The 16289-nt window shown below is 39.3% G+C and overlaps 1 protein-coding gene across 1 annotated transcript in view; it reads right to left on the reverse strand.

Moving 5' to 3' along the window:
• CPE (carboxypeptidase E) overlaps positions 752-16289 on the reverse strand; it is a 126732-nt gene continuing 111194 nt past the window's right edge. Inside the window, 4 exon segments of the mRNA NM_001097439.1 lie at positions 752-1534; positions 3096-3214; positions 6673-6772; positions 12140-12279. Coding sequence (NP_001090908.1) covers positions 1436-1534; positions 3096-3214; positions 6673-6772; positions 12140-12279 — 458 coding nt within the window. The 3' untranslated portion in view covers positions 752-1435.

The raw sequence follows: 16289 nt of genomic DNA on the forward strand, positions 1-16289 counted from the left end.
ATCAGGGAGTTCCCATTGTGGCTCAGTGGAAAATGAACCCAACTAGTACCCACGAGGATGCAGGTTTGATTCTTGGCCTCACTCAGTGGGTTAAGGATCCAGCGTTGCCATGAGCTGCAGTGTAATTCACAGATGCAGCTCAGATCTGGCGTTGCTGTGACTGTGGTATAGGCCGGCAGCTGCAGCTCCAATTCGACCCTTGGCCTGGGAACTTTCATGTGCTGCTAGTGCAGCCCGAAAAGGCAAAAAACCAAAAAGACCACAATAGCTATCAAAAACCTGTACCTGGAGCACTGCTCAACCACCACCACACACCCGTGCACACCCCTATACTCAGTCATTCTGGATTGCTCACGCCTACTCAGAGTTTAGGTCTGGGCTTACATGCATTGAAAGGCCATCCCTGAGCCTCTCATCCAGTCTAAATTAAGTTGCTCTGACATTCTCTTTCTCCACACTCTAGTCCTTCCTGTTACTTTACTCATCACAGCACTTAATCACATCTTCATTTGTGCGTATGTTTATTTAAAGTTTGGGTCCACAACTGATCCATAGATCCGTGAAATCAGAACCTTTTGTCCACCAAAATAACAAACACAGCGATTACACCATGTTTGGCATTCTGCAGTCAATAAATTTAAAAATAAAGAGGATGAACCAGTAAGAGGCCATGCTCAAAGGAATACATTTTTTATCATGAGACCACAACTCTAGATGAAAAAACACAGAGCATTAAGTACAGACCATAGGGACCTTTTTAAAGATTTATTCATTCAGAATGCAATTCTGGGACAATCTACAACTAAGAGAAACCCTACACTTTGAAGTAGTGTTAGCAGACTGAATAATATAACAAACAGCATTGCCCCAATGTGTGCAAGCAAGAAGTCAACTTCCATTCCTTTCATAAAACGTCTTGCTAAACATTTACATTTTCTTCCCATCAATAATGCATTAACAAGATCATGCTTATATAGCTAGTCAGCACAAGAGACAAATGACAATTTACACAGGACTATTAAGTCTTGCAGTATAGTGCTCACAACTCAAGCTGTAGCTGTTGACCCTTCTGATGGCATTCATTATGTGACATTATCACCAATTACATTAGAAGAACTCACTAATTTTTAAAAGCTAGAGTTACTCAAAAAGTTCTATACTGTAAATAACATGTGGAATATTGCATCTAAGCCTAAAATGGCAAAATCATTTAAATCTCTTTTACGGTCCTCCTGTGATATATGGAGGAAAATGAATGTTATAGACCAAGTTCTTGTATTTTCGCCTAAGAGTCTATTTTAAGTAATGTCTATTAATATTTAAATGGTTAAAAATAAATCAATGTTACATATTAACTGCACAAAATCTAAAAGAAAATGGCCACATTACACCATACTACATTATATAGATTAAAAGCAGCTAATTTGAAGCCTTTTTAAAAATTTAAAGTTTCTGACATCATCTTCCACCATTCCATCAATTCTTCTTTCTCCTCCTGTTTCCTTTCAGAAAATGACTCTAGCTCAAAATCAACCTAAAGGAGAAAATAAAAACATAATATTATCAAACTGATTATGTACTTTTAAAAACAGAAATATAAAAAGAAGAGCATATTTAGAGTTTATTAGAATAAGCTCAATATAGCCACCTGAATTAAAGTATATCTAAAAAAACTCTCATGATAAGTAAAAAAGATACCTTTAGGGAAAAAATATCAAAAGCCATTATATTTAAAACGTGCTTTGATCTAATAGCTTCATAGGATTATTGGAAAGCAGATTATTGACAGGCAGATTATTCAAAGGCAGTTTTTCCTCCCCATAAAAAAATGTGATTTATAATTCACTTTCTGCCTTTGACTATTCAGTGGGCTTCTCCTGTCAATCTTGAATTTTCCCCTAAAAGCAAGGGGAATAGGGAAGAATGCAGTTCAGTGTCCTGATGTCCCAAACCACAAGGTTTTGCGTTCCAGAATCTGGAATCTGTTAAAGAAAGTGAAGGAAACACAAACATCTTCAAACCACCACGAAGGCCGGTGGCCCAGGAACCCAGCTCTGCTGTGCACTGGGCATCTTCATCAGGTTTGTGGAGAATTCATACATTTCTGCATAAAGGACTATTCCAAATATGCAGCTCGCAAGCCCAGTCCTCTCCGGGCCAGTGACACAGCCATGCCCCATTCCAGATGGGTTCAGTTCTTTGATTTGGCTGCTCGATCCTGTGGTTATTTAGGAATGTAATTACTCACTACCTCCTTGAACTAATATGTGCTAGAAAGGCTAAGGGTCAAAACAGTTGAACCTTTTACAACCTAGCTCTGAGTTAGTGTTTTCCAGGTTTCACTTGCTCAAATTTACCTCCTGATTTTAATACATATACCATACAGTGGAAAACAAAGCACCAGTTAAAAACTCAAGCATTTATACTCCAAATTTTGAGTGCATCCACAAAAATACAATAAATTCTTTTCAAGCAAGCCTTTTAACCAGAAACCCTGTAGGCCATTCCATAGTCCCAGTAACATAATACAAGGACAATAGTAAAATAACTGCTCTAAGTGAGTTCTGGTCTCATCGGCTAGTAAAATAAATGGTACCAACTTAAATAAGATATTGTTTTTGATAGTGCTTAGCAGAGAGGGCCTTGCTCATAGTATGCACTTAATAAATGTATAGTTAATGCCTAAAATCACCATGCAGGCCTAATTGACTTTTGAGTAAGGTGTTATACCAGGTGCCAGGTATAAAAAGATAAATTTGAGTAAGGTGTTATACCAGGTGCCAGGTATAAAAAGATAAATTTAACAGAATATTATTTAGATTGAAATCAAGGTCAGCAAATAAAAGTTTAACTTTTTTAAGTTTTATTTGACTTTCTGGTGAATCTCTTCAAACACTGAGAAAGGATAACAGAGCTTTATCAGCCCTTGGGCAAGTCTCTTAACTCTGCTAGGCCTCAGTTTTCTCATTTGTTAAATGGGGATAATGATGGTTTCTACCTTAGAGGTTATTATGAAGAGTAAATACAAGTCACTTAATTATGCCTGACCCCTGGTAAGTGCTTAATAAATCTAAGTGAGTATCACAATCACTTGCCTTAACAGCAGGGCTATAGGGAACAGCTACTTTCTTTGTTCTTGCCAGATAGCCAGGTGCTGAGGCTGTAAGTTTATAGTTTCCAGGTACAAGCAGTCTCCAGTAATCACCATCCTTTGCTGCAGAGAAACAAAATAGCAAGTCACAGGCCACATGGGAAAAGCGTAAGCGTAGGCATGGGTAGTTAGGCCAGTGAAGTTCAATTCTGATTTCCTGTTTTTAAAGTAGATGTTTTGGAGTTCCCATTGTGGCTCAGCAGGTTATGAACCCAAACAGCATCCACAAGGATGCAGGTTTAATCCCTGGTTAAGGATCTGCCGTTGCAGTGGCTGTGGTGTAGGCCAGCAGCTGCAGCTCTAAATGGACCCCTAGCCTGGAAACTTCCATGTGCCACGGGCGTGGCCCTAAAAAGCAAAAATAAATAAATAATGTAGATGTTTCTAGAATTTGATGAAATTCCATTGAAAAGAGCATGACGCTTTCTAAAGGGCACTGTTTCTTGTAGCAACTTTACAGATGTTAATGTTAAATTGTCTAATAGATCTTCCAAGACAATGAGTCTTCATAATCATATCAGGAGTAACAAGGTAAACAGATATATAAAGTCCCCAAGCCATGGGGTGACACCACCTGGTTTTGATTCTTGCTGAGAATCTGGCTGTTAAGACTTGATGGTCTAAGAATCTAGGTCAGTGTTTCAATAAGTGCGGCCCCAAAATACCTCATCAGGAACCTGAGGGGCTAGTTAAAAATTTGGATTTCTTGGAAGTTCCTGTTGTGGCTCAGTAGCAACAAGCCCGACTAGCATCCATAAGGATGGGGTTTGATCCCTCGCCTTGTTCCGTGAGTTAATGTTCCAGTGTTGCCATGAGCCATGGTGTAGGTCGCAGACGCAGCTCAGATCCCATGCTGCTGTGGCTATGATGTAGGCCGGTAGCTGTAGCTCTGATTCGAACCCTAACCTAGGAATTTCCATATGCTACAAATGCAGCCCTAAAAACTTAAAAAAAAAAAACAAACAAAAACAAACAAAAAAAAACAGGGATTTCTAGGAGATCCTGCTGTGGCTCAGTGGATTAAAAATCCAGCTGCAGCAGCTCAAGTCACTGCAGAAGCTCTGGTTCAATCCCTGGCTCAGCACAGTGGGTTAAAGGATCCAGCGTTGCCACAGCTGCAGTTCAGATTCAATCCCTGGCCCAGGAACTTCTATATGCTGCAGCTGCAGCCATAAAATAAAAAAAGAAAAATTTAGATCTCTAAAAACTCAGAGTAGTTGGTCTAACATGCCTTCTATCCTCTAGAGGGTTCCTAAAGCAGAACCTTCTAGAGGCAGTGTGTTCTCACTTCTCCCTGCCCCCTTCTCTCCTGGCTCATGGAGGAGTGGGTTGGATGGCAACCACTCATACATATCCTTCAGGATGTGCTGTTCCCACCTGCCTACAGGCCTGGTGAACCACCAGCGCTGGGTAACACCCACCCTCTACTCTGTGCCTGCCCCTGTGCCTGGAGGGCCTGGGGAAAACACACACCCATGCTGAGCTGTCCTCCTGGCCATCTACGACACTTTCACACTCGCATTTCCTAGATTAGTGCACATCAATCAGGGGGAAAACAGTCAAACGCAAATTCTAAGTTACTAGCTCTGGAATGGGGCCTCAGATTCTGCACTTCCAACCAGTGCCAGCAGATGCTAAATTCAGCTGCTGGTAGGGCCATACTCTCAACAGCAAGGTCCAAGTGACATTCACACTTTTTCCCTTTTCCTAACACCTCTGATGCACTCTCTTCATCCTCACTCTCAGCTGATGCTTCACAGTGTATTTCACTGTAAAAATGGAAACCATCAGAAAAAAATAAACCCCCATCACCTTCTCTCCTAATCTACCTCTGGACTCTACATCTTTCAGCTAGTGCCTCATTTATCTTCTTTGCTTTACAGCAAAAATTCTGGAAAGACCTGTCAATACTCTCCATTTCTACCGTCTCTCCTACTCTCTCTTAGACTCTCCCCAGTCGGGCCCCCACCAATCCACTGAAATAGACTCTCCACACTGCCTCATCCACAGGCTCATCTTTCCTGATACTTTTCACACTCCCTCCCTCCTGACACACCTCCAGGTGTCCAGGACAAGGCACTAGGCTTTCTCTCCACCTTAGACTCCACTGCTCGTCCCTCCTCACGACACTGCCCTCAAAACAGGTGCCGTGTCCCAGAGCCCACTCCTCAGATTTCATTCCTTCCTACCTATATTTACTTCCAATGTCAGATTTTTCCTAAATTTCCACCTCTGGAAGGCAGAGATAATACTGTTTGTATGTCACACTGGGGTTAACAGATAGAAGTGGTTACTTGTGGCCAGAAGGGGCATGGTCTGGGTCCTTCAGGAGCCCCCGTCCGAGGGTGAAGGGAGCAATAACTTGGTTCTGGAATATTGGTCAGAAAGGTGTGCTGACACTTCATGGGGTGTTGTTAAATATTATTGAATGAATAAATAAATGGAGTTTTATAGAACAAATGTTAAGGATATAAAACATACAAATTATAGGAGTTCCCATTGTGGCTCAGTGGGTTAAGGACCTGACATTGTCTCTGTGAGGATGCAGGCAAGATCTCTGGCCTCGCTCAGTGGGTTGATGATCCAGAATTGCCGCAAGCTTCAGTGCAATTTGCAGATGTGGCTTGGATCCAGCGTTGCTGTGGTTGTGGCACAGAACAGCAGCTGCAGATCCAATTTGACCCCTAGCCTGGGAACTTCCATATACCACAAGTGTGCCCATAAAAAGAGAATGAATGAATGAATAAATAAACAAATAACAAATTATAAATATAGCAGTTAAGAAAGAAGAAATGGTATAGGATGTTTGGGGACTAAGTTAAAGGTTAAATTAATGCTAAGGTCTAGAAACACATGAAGAGTTTATAGCTCAAAAGATGTTGTTGTTGGAAAGATCACAACATATGAGAGTTACACTAAAATGAGCTGGAGAGATGTTTTTTAATAGGAATAAGTAGGCTTGCCAGGAAAATACATTTTCCCCAAACTAGGAAAATGGAAACGAGGCTTTAAACCTAGAAATAATTAACATCAACGTCCATCCTATAACATCCTGTTCAACCTTGAATACATCTGGGTTTATGATACAGATTAAATGAAGAAATTTATGGGAAATCCTAGACACACAACACAATGGCAGTTATCTTCCTTCTCTTCTGCTCCCTCTTCAGCATTTCTTCTGAGAAGACATCAGAAAGACACATTGTGTTAACTCCAGCTGGTTCATCTCCCTTGCCTCAAGAACTGCAAAGTCTCTCCTGCAGGTGGCCCCACCTCACAGCTCTGGGGTCACAGCTAAGGAAAGGGCGCCATCTGCTGCACTCCAATTTCTAAATGCAGTAGCCATCCTGAGTCAGACTTGCTCCCCAGATGAAACTGAACTAGATTAAAGCTGGGGGAGAGATGGGTTAAGAGACATGAGGCATTTAATTGCTCTGTTTAGAATAGTCTAAAAAGTATAACAAGTAATCACACTCTCGTGTGCAAGGCTAGAACCTCCAATCACGGCAGAGAACACCCACCAGATGTGACATCATGATCTATTCCTTCCACGGAGATGGTTGCATTGGCAATCGGATTACCTTGAAGGTCTCGGACAAAGCCTTTAACTCCTCGGTGTATCTGTGACGGTCAAGAACAACCAAAAAATTCATATTAAAAACAACCTAAAAACATGCTTCATACCAAGCATCTCCTTATTTTCTAGCAAAATACTGCACATTGTTTAAGAATCCAAACAAGATTTTAAAAAACACCGCATTTTTTTATTACTCCTTAGCACACTTCACTGCTTTCTCTCTATTTTAAATTTATCACTTGGGTATACTTTATACGGCAATGTAAGTTACCAAGATTACAGCCCTGCACTGCTCCTTCTAGATAAATGGATATATACTGTGAATACTTTTGCATTACATTCATTTATAATATAATTTTGGTTGAAAATCAGTGAATGAAAGTCAATGAACTTACTGACTGAAAACTGGATTTAAAAATAAAATGGAAGAGTTGCTATTTCAAAAAAGCCTCTGAATTAAGTTGGCGGCATCAACTAACAATTGCAATGCAAACATCAAGAAGAGGTTTATTTATTTATTTGTTTATTAATCAAAGTATAGTTCATTAAAACTATTCTGCCAATTCCACTGTACAGCAAAGTGATTCAGTCATACATATATAAGAATTCTTTTTTTATATATTATTTTCCATCATGGTCTATCCCAGGAGATTGGACACAGTTCCCTGTGCTGTACAGTAGGACCTATTGTCTATCCATTCTAAATGTAATGGTTTTGCCTCTATTTACCTCAAATTCCCAGTCCATCCCTCTCCCTCCCCAACCCCTTTGGCAACCACAAGTCTATTCTCCATGTCCGTAAGTCTAAAAACAGCTTCATTTTTAAACGATAATTCAATTAAGTCGATATGTATTTGAAGTGACGAAGAGTTACTCAAGGACTTTGAGAAAGCACTACTTCTGAAATATCAAATGGATAATCTATTAAGCTTGATCACTTTAACAAAACATGCCCCAACCCTCCAAATGTTCCAGTTGCTCCTCACCAGTCTGGCCCCAGAAAATGAATTTTATTTTGCTACTGACGATATCTAAATATTTCCCAACAGAAAGTAGAACAAGTTTCATGTGTCCCTTTGCCACTAGAGAATAAATGTGGCAGGCACAATGTTTTATCAAAGAGATACCCTGGTTATCAGCAAAATTTTTTGGATTTGCTATTTTTGAAAAAGCAAAACCTCTAAAACTCTATAAAAGTAGCACAAAATTCTTTTTTTCTAAAGGCAATTTACTAATGGTAAAAAGCTGGGCCTGTTGTCAGTAATAATAAATAATCATTTTAATAGCCACAAGTATAGTGAAAAGAGAATAAACACATTTTTAAAACAAAAAGACATTTTTAGACTTTCCCCCAAGACTTACCTATCGATTAACCAACCAAAATTGAAAGAGATTAAAATTTAGCCATTGGAAACAAAAGTTACCTTCCTGAATGAAATCCACATGGTAAAAGAGTCACTGGGATGAAAAAAATTGTGGGAATGAATACTTATTCATCTTGAGGCACTATAATCCTGATATATTATAAACCTTAGAGAAATGAAAGTTTGAAATTTCCTCATCTTGGAAAATCAATCAAATCAAATACATAATTCACCTACAATAGTCACAAATATACCCAGTTAATGTTCATAAGTTTACTTTTTTCAGCTTCTGTAACTCAATTTACATTACAGTATGTAATTAACAAATAGTTAAATAAATAAACGTCTATCTCTGATATGCCAGTTGTGGAGCACAACTTTTCCGTATGAAATATTTCACTGTAGGAATAAATCTCAATTGAAGTGTTTTGGGCTGTCATGACTTCACAGGAACTGCAGACTGGAAAACATTGTTGCTTTATGGCTTTTGCAAAGGGAATACACCAGAAGTTCAAATTTCACTCATACCTGGAGAAGCTATTTTACTACATTTGTCCTTCCTATAATTCTCTCTCCCCAGATTCCAGGGCATTTCAAACAACCAAAGCTAAAAACAAAAAAATTCTTTATTGTTGCTCGAATTGTTTATGCCAATAGCACTTAAATCTTTGAATACTTAGGTGTCACCCAGAAGGCTTGCTTAAATTGAAACTCTGCGGTCCGGCACTACAAGAAGTGTAATTCAATGTTGGGTCTGAAAACTCATTTTTAGCAAGAATCTGGATGATTCCGATGTGCGTGCCCATGAACCATTCTTCGAAAAATTCTTTGGAAATTTTGAGAACTAGAGAGTTCCAAAGCTATTGCATGGGAGCTTATCTTAGCAAACTATTTACCCTAATTAACTTTACAACTCCACTTCTTGCAAACATCCCTTTAAAACATGGCAAGAGATTTCCTCTCGAACAATTACCAAATTGGATCTCCTAATCACCTATTTTCCATGAGCTGTAAAACTAGTCCATGCTTAGATTTTAGGCCCAGGTGTTCAATTATTAATCACCACCACACTTTGGTTTCATTGTCAAGAAAACAATTTCAACATAGAACTTCTGGCAGTCTTCACTGATTTTCACCAGCATTTGATTCCCTAAACTGGAGCGTTCTATGAGGCTGTGTGAGTGCAATCCACTCTTACTGCTTCTAGACAGCTGATATCATACCAGGATGGTCACAGGGATCTGTGGACAGATAAAACTCTCATTCCAAGCGGCATAACTCAGGACTATACGACCTGGTCCCTATTCTTTTCAGCTAATTCTTATATAAATGGATACAGCTTTTAGATGAATTAATGTACCCACCACCATAAATATGACAAGCATTCTCCTCTTTCTGACAGCACACATTTGGGTTATATTTTTATTTTTTTTTGTCTAAACAACTAAGACAGAACTTAAGCAGCAGTTGACCTTGTTTTTTAATCATTGATCAGAGTAATAATCTTATTGATATCAACCATAGTGAATCTTAGAGCTGAGCTCCAAGAAGCCTTTTCTGACTCGAAGGACTGGGTTAGGGACCCTTCTGTGTACTGCCATTACTCTTTTTTTTAGTATTTATCATCCTCTCTTATAATTAGGTATTGATGTCTGAACCCTACTAATATGAGTAGTCACTACCCCAGGCCTCACAGGGTGCCTAGGACTTGAAAGTACCTCAATAAATTTTTGTTGAAAGAAATATGAAAAGAAAGTGAAAAGCATTGTATTAAGGAGGCATTCTTTGATATCTAAGCAGAAGACACACCAAATAGTCCCATCTTACTTCTCTGCCTAAAACTGTACTTTTTAAATTTTGCTCTTAAAAGATCCAGCCAGGAAGTTCCTGGCGTGGCTCAGTGGTAATGAGCCTGACTAGTATCCATGAGGATGTAGGTTTGATCCCTGGCCTCACTCAGTGAGTTAAAGCTGCAGTGTTGCTGTGAGCTGTGGTGTAGTTTGCAGATGTGGCTTGGATCCCCCATTGCTGTGGCTGTGGTATAGGCCAGCAGCTTCTGCTCCAATCTGACCCCAAGCCTGGGAACTTCCACATGCTGCAGTTGTTGCCCTAAAAAGGAAAAAGAAAAAAAAAAAAAAATCCAGCCAAACGAGCCCTCCTTAAAGGACGTACCATAGGGGTGCCCACCAAGGTTGTTCCAAGAGCCAACATGGCTAATTATCTTTAGTGTTTATATTGGAAAACACCTTTTTATATTACATTTAGAATGGGTAAGCAATGAGGTCCTGCTGTACAGCACAGGGAACTATATTTAGTCTCTTATGATCAAATATGAAGGAGGATAACAAGAAAAAAAGAATGTATATATGTATGTACGACTGGGTCACTTTGCTGTACAGCAGAAATTGAAAGAACACTGTAAATCAACTATACTTTAATAATTAAAAAAAATAAATTATGGGAGTTCCCGTCGTGGCGCAGTGGTTAACGAATCCGACTAGGAACCATGAGGTTGCGGGTTCGGTCCCTGCCCTTGCTCAGTGGGTTAACGATCCGGCGTTGCCGTGAGCTGTGGTGTAGGTTGCAGACGCAGCTCGGATCCTGCGTTGCTGTGGCTCTAGCGAAGGCCGGTGGCTACAGCTCCGATTGGACCCCTAGCCTGGGAACCTCCATATGCCGCTGGAGCAGCCCAAGAAATAGCAAAAAGACAAAATAAATAAATAAATTAATTAATTATAAAAAACATGCAGCAGGATTCCAATCCTGTGTAACAGGGTTTATTTAATCACTATCTGTCATCAGTGGATCCGTTCCATGATAATCCCTTTTGGTAAGGTATTACATGGATACTTAACATGCGCAAAGGATTTCTTAAGCTGATTTTACATTTTTTAACATACTAGGTTCACACATATATGTTTATATATACATAAATGCAAATAGCTACATGCTTGTGGAGAAGCATTTGTTTACATTAATTTAGAAAGTAGTCTAGACTATCTGCTAGCATGTGGAACTAACATCAGTCTCCTTGACTTTGAGTGTAAATGGGGAACCTATAGAATGGAATGTGGAACTGTTACGGCACTGCAGGTGAGGGACAGAGTCCTTAGGTCTCTCCCACCAGCACTGCCCCTGATGCCATGTCCACCTGGTACAGAGGGGTGGAGCTGGCAGGGCAATGGCCTGGGCTGAGTCTGAGTGGTAGGTATTTTCTCTACACATAGCGAGATTCCAAATTTATAACAGAGACTCTCTAGTAAAGATCTAAGTTTATACCAAAAGGGGCAACATGGCATGATGATTCTGAAACTAAACAGCCTGGATTCTGGCTAAATGATTTCAGGCAAGCTGTTCAATTTCTCTGTGCCTCTGATTCCTCATTTTTAATTCCAGGATGATAGATGATGATGATGGAGAAGAGGATGATGACATAACTTCCCTCTAGGGTTGTTGTGAGGATTAAATGCATTAATTATTATACATAGGAACATTTAGAACAATGCCTAAGAAACAGTAAATACCCAATAAATGTAAGATGCATCATTACCATCATTACCTCAGATCCAACTGAGTCCAGGGTGCAACAAGGAAGGGAAGTGTGGCCAGAATTTAAGGAGACACTCACTCCCAGGTGCTGATCCTATACCTGCATGACCCTAAGAGTCAACGACTCCTTAAATTTTGCATCCCTGGTGCCTCACTTACCTCATTCTAGTTCTGGTTCTGCCTGGGATGCCTGTCAGACCCAACATGATCAGGGTGGAGGAGGATCCTGGGACTGCCCTTGCTTAGTGCAAAATGGGAAAAATTAGGGTGTTACCTTATTTCACAACTCTCCAGTTTAATCAATTCTCAGTGAGTATTCATAAACCATAAAACCTATGACAAATGAAAGCCTCTTTGAACCACTACTGACATTTCCAAATGTAGAATCCTCATTCTGGGTCAGATGGATTCCTATAGATGGGATCCTCTTGGGAGACCATTGTACAACTGGTTTAAATGCTCTTATATCTCCAATTTTATGCAGGAGACTGTGTTTACCTGCTGGATGTAGCTAATGAGGGAGTTTTTGTTATCCTCCCAGTAGCTCTTCAAAGTCTCTTCAGGTGGAAACTTTTCACAACTAAGCTCCACAGTAATCTCAAAGCAGTTGCTGCTGAGGTAATTGAAGTCTTGCATTCCTGCCAAAACACCAAATGAAAAGTCAAAATAGGCCTGTGGTGACTAAAATGCTACACAGACCCTTCTGATGAATTGAGAGCCAAGTAAAAGATGTACCAGTCAGTGCATCTTTGGGAGACCCTGGGAAACTAAAAGGGAAATCACCTACCACAGGGAATGGAACAACATACTTGGGAGACAGTTCTCACTTCATGAGTATAAACTTGCTCAGGTTCCTAATCAGTACTTAGTGACACCCTGTTGCTACAGGTGTGCTAAAGTACATATCAGCTACAGTCCATAACGCTAGAGTCAGTTTCAAAGACAACAGGAGAGTTAGGTCATCAAAATGGTGAAACAACAGTTTTCTACCATCTCCCCTCCCCAAATAACACCAATTTTGAAAATTACCATGAATAAGTGCCTTTGTGGATGTTCAGGAGTCCAATGGAAAAGCTCCAGCACACCCATGGAGCAAAAAAATAATTCCAAGATTGGACACATTGAAGATGGTAAGAGGAACAATTTCACTTTGCCTGAATCACCCCTTCTCTAAGTTGGCACAGCCCAGTGCCAAAAGAGACCTAAAAAGTTACATGAAAACATATGAACGTATATAACATAGAGAAAGTAGGTATATAGTCAGACTCAGAATATTCTAATACTGCAATATGGTGGTATATTAATAACTTAACTCTCACATAAACATTTAAAATATTAAAAATAACTATAGTTACAATAATTTGTTTATGGACACACAATATGGAAAGATGCAAATTGGTTTGGGTTTTTTTTTGTCTTTTTTTTTAGGGCCACCCCCATGGCATATGGAAGTTCCCAGGCTAGGAGCTAAATTGAATCATAGCTGCAGCTGCTGGCCTACACCACAGCCACAGCAATGTAGGATCCGAGTCGCGTCTGCGACCTATACTACAGCTCACAGCAACACTGGATCCTTAACCCACTGAGAGAGGCCAGGGATTGAATCCGAGTCCTCGTGGATACTAGTCAGGTTCATTAACCACTAAGCCACAATGGGAACTCTGGAAAGATACAAATTGTAATATCAAAACATAAAAGGTGGGAGGAGGGAGACAGAAGGTAGGGTTTTTGTTTGCAAGCATATTTAGTTATTGACAGTTTAGAATGGACCGTTATGCTACAAGATGTTTTATGTAAGTGTTATGGTAACCATAAAGTAAAAACTATGGTAGATTCAAAAAAGTTAAAGAGAAAGGAATCAAAGCACACCACTGCAGAACATCATCAATTCGCAAAGGCATAGAGCTAGAGGGGAAGAAAGGAACAGGGAACTGCAAAACAGAAAACAATAAGATGGTAGTCCTCACTATCAATAATTATTTTAAATGTACATAGATTAAATCCTCTAGTCAAAAGTCACATAGTGGCTGAATGAATAAGAGAATAAGACCCAAACATATGGTGCCTACAAGCAACTCGCTTCGGCTTTAAGAACATACATAGGGGAGTTCCCATCATAGCTTAGTGGTTAACAAATCCGACTAGGAACCATGAGGTTGCGGGTTCAATCCCTGGCCTTGCTCAGTGGGTTGAGGATCTGGCATTGCCATGAGCTGGGGTGTAGGTTGCAGACACAGCTCAGATCCTGCGTTGCTGTGGCTCTGGTGAAGGCTGGCAGCTACAGCTCCGATTGGACCCCTAGCCTGGGAACCTCCATATGTCGCAGGAGTGGCCCTAGAAAAGAAAAAAAGACAAAAAAAAGACAAAAAAAAAGACAAAAAAAAAATAACATACAAAGGAGTTCCCTTCGTGGCTCAGTGGAAATGAATCTGACTAGTAACCAAGAGGACATGGGTTTGATTCCTGATTTTGCTCAGTGGGTTGAGGATCCAGCATTGCCTTGAGCTGTGGTGTGGGTCCAGACACGGCTCAGATCCAGTGTTGCTGTGGTGTAGACTGGCAGCTACAGCTCCAATTCAACCCTTTGCCTGGGAACCTTATATGCCAAGAGTGCAGCCCTAAAAAAAAAAAAAAAAAAGAGAGAGAGAGAGAGAGAACATACATAGGATAAAAGCAAAAGAATGAAAAATGGTACTCATTCTCAGACAAAACACAGTTTGAGCCAAAAACTATGAAAAGAAACAAAGGTCATTATATTTTGATAAAGGGGTACATGCATCAAGGGATATAACTATCAAAAATGTGTAAGCACTCAACATTGGAGCATCTAAATATATTTAGAAAATCTGAATAAAATTAAATATATTTAGACCAGTTATTAGTAAGGAGTAAACTAGCAACTGATTGAAACAGTAATCAAAAACTCCCCAAAAAGAAAAGCCCAGGGCCAGATGGTTTCACTGGTGAATTCTGCCAAACATTTAATGAAGAATTAATACCAATCCTTATCAAAATTTTCCAAAAAATTGAAGAGGAAGGAACACTCCCAACTCTTTTTGCAAGTCCAGCATTATGTTGACTCCAAAGCCAGATAAGTACACTACAGGACAAGAAATTACAGGCCAATTATCCTGACAAATAAAATGTAAAAATCCTCAACAAAACAGTAGCAAACTGAATTCAATAGCAGATTTTAAAAAAGCATACACCATGATCAAGTGAAATTTATCCCTGGAATGCAAGGATGGTTTGACACACACAAATCAATAAATGTAAAATACTCATTAATAAAATGAAAGCTAAAAATGATATGAAAAAGCATTTAACAAAATTCAGTATCTTTTCATGATAAAAACCCTCAACAGACTGGGTATAAAAGGAACATAACATAATAAAGTCCATATATGACAACCCCAAGCTAACATCATACTTAATGGTAAAAGACTTAAAGCTTTTCCTCAAATATCAAGAATAAGATAAGGGTGCCTAGTCTTACCACTCCTATTTGACATAGTGCTAGAAGTCCTGGCCAGAGAGAGATGAGGCAAGAAAAATAAATAAAAACATCCATATACTAATCAAATGACTGGCCAACAGAGACCTGGTGTAGAGCACAGGGAACTTTACCCAATGTTCTGTGATAATCTATACGGGAAAAGATTCTGAAAAAGAATGGATGTGTATACATATGTAATTGAATCACTTTGTTGGTATTGCAAAAATTATTACAGCATTGTAAATCAACTATACTTCAATAAAACTTGAAAAATGAAAAAAAGACAACTAAATTAGAAAGGAAGAAGCAAAATTACCTCTGTCCATATGGCTTTACATATGAAAAACTCTAAAGATTCCACACCCACAAAAAACTGTTGGGACTAATAAGAGAATCCATTAAAGTTGCAGGATACCAAATCAATACAAAAGTCAGTTGCATTTCTATATGCTAACAACAACTATCCAAAAACCAGATATAGAAAACAATCTCATTTACAATAGCATCCAAAACAATAAATAGGAATAAATTTAACCAAGGAGGTGAAAGATCTGTACACTGAAAACTATAAGACATTGATAAAAGAAATTGAAGAAGATACAAAGTGGAAAGATATCCCATATTCATAGATTTAATATTGTTAAAATGTCCATACCACTCAAAGCTACAGAATCAATAGAATCCCTATCAAAATTCCAACAGCATTTTTCACGGAGATAAGAAAAAAACAATCCTAAAATTCACGTAGAGCCACAAAGGACATTAAATAGCCAAAGCAGTATTGAAAAAGAAGAACAAAGCTGGGGCATCACATATTCTGATTCAAATTATACTACAAAGCTATAATAATCAAAACAGTATGGTAGCAGCATTAAAAACAGAACCACAGACGACTGTAACAGAGCCCTGAAATAAACCCTGGTATATACAGTAAAATAAAGCTCTATTGCCAAGTAGAGCCAAGAATACTCAATAGGAATGACAAACTCTTTTAATAAAGAGTGTTGGGGAGTTCCCATTGTGGCTCAGTGGTTAATGAATCTGACTAGGAACTACTAGGTTTCAGGTTCGACACTGGCCTCACTCAGTGGGTTAAGGATCTGGCATTGCTGTGAGCTGTGATGTAGGTTGTAGACACGGCTCAGATCCTAC

Source organism: Sus scrofa, chromosome 8, assembly GCF_000003025.6.
Source record: "Sus scrofa isolate TJ Tabasco breed Duroc chromosome 8, Sscrofa11.1, whole genome shotgun sequence".
NCBI classification, from domain to species: domain Eukaryota; kingdom Metazoa; phylum Chordata; class Mammalia; order Artiodactyla; family Suidae; genus Sus; species Sus scrofa.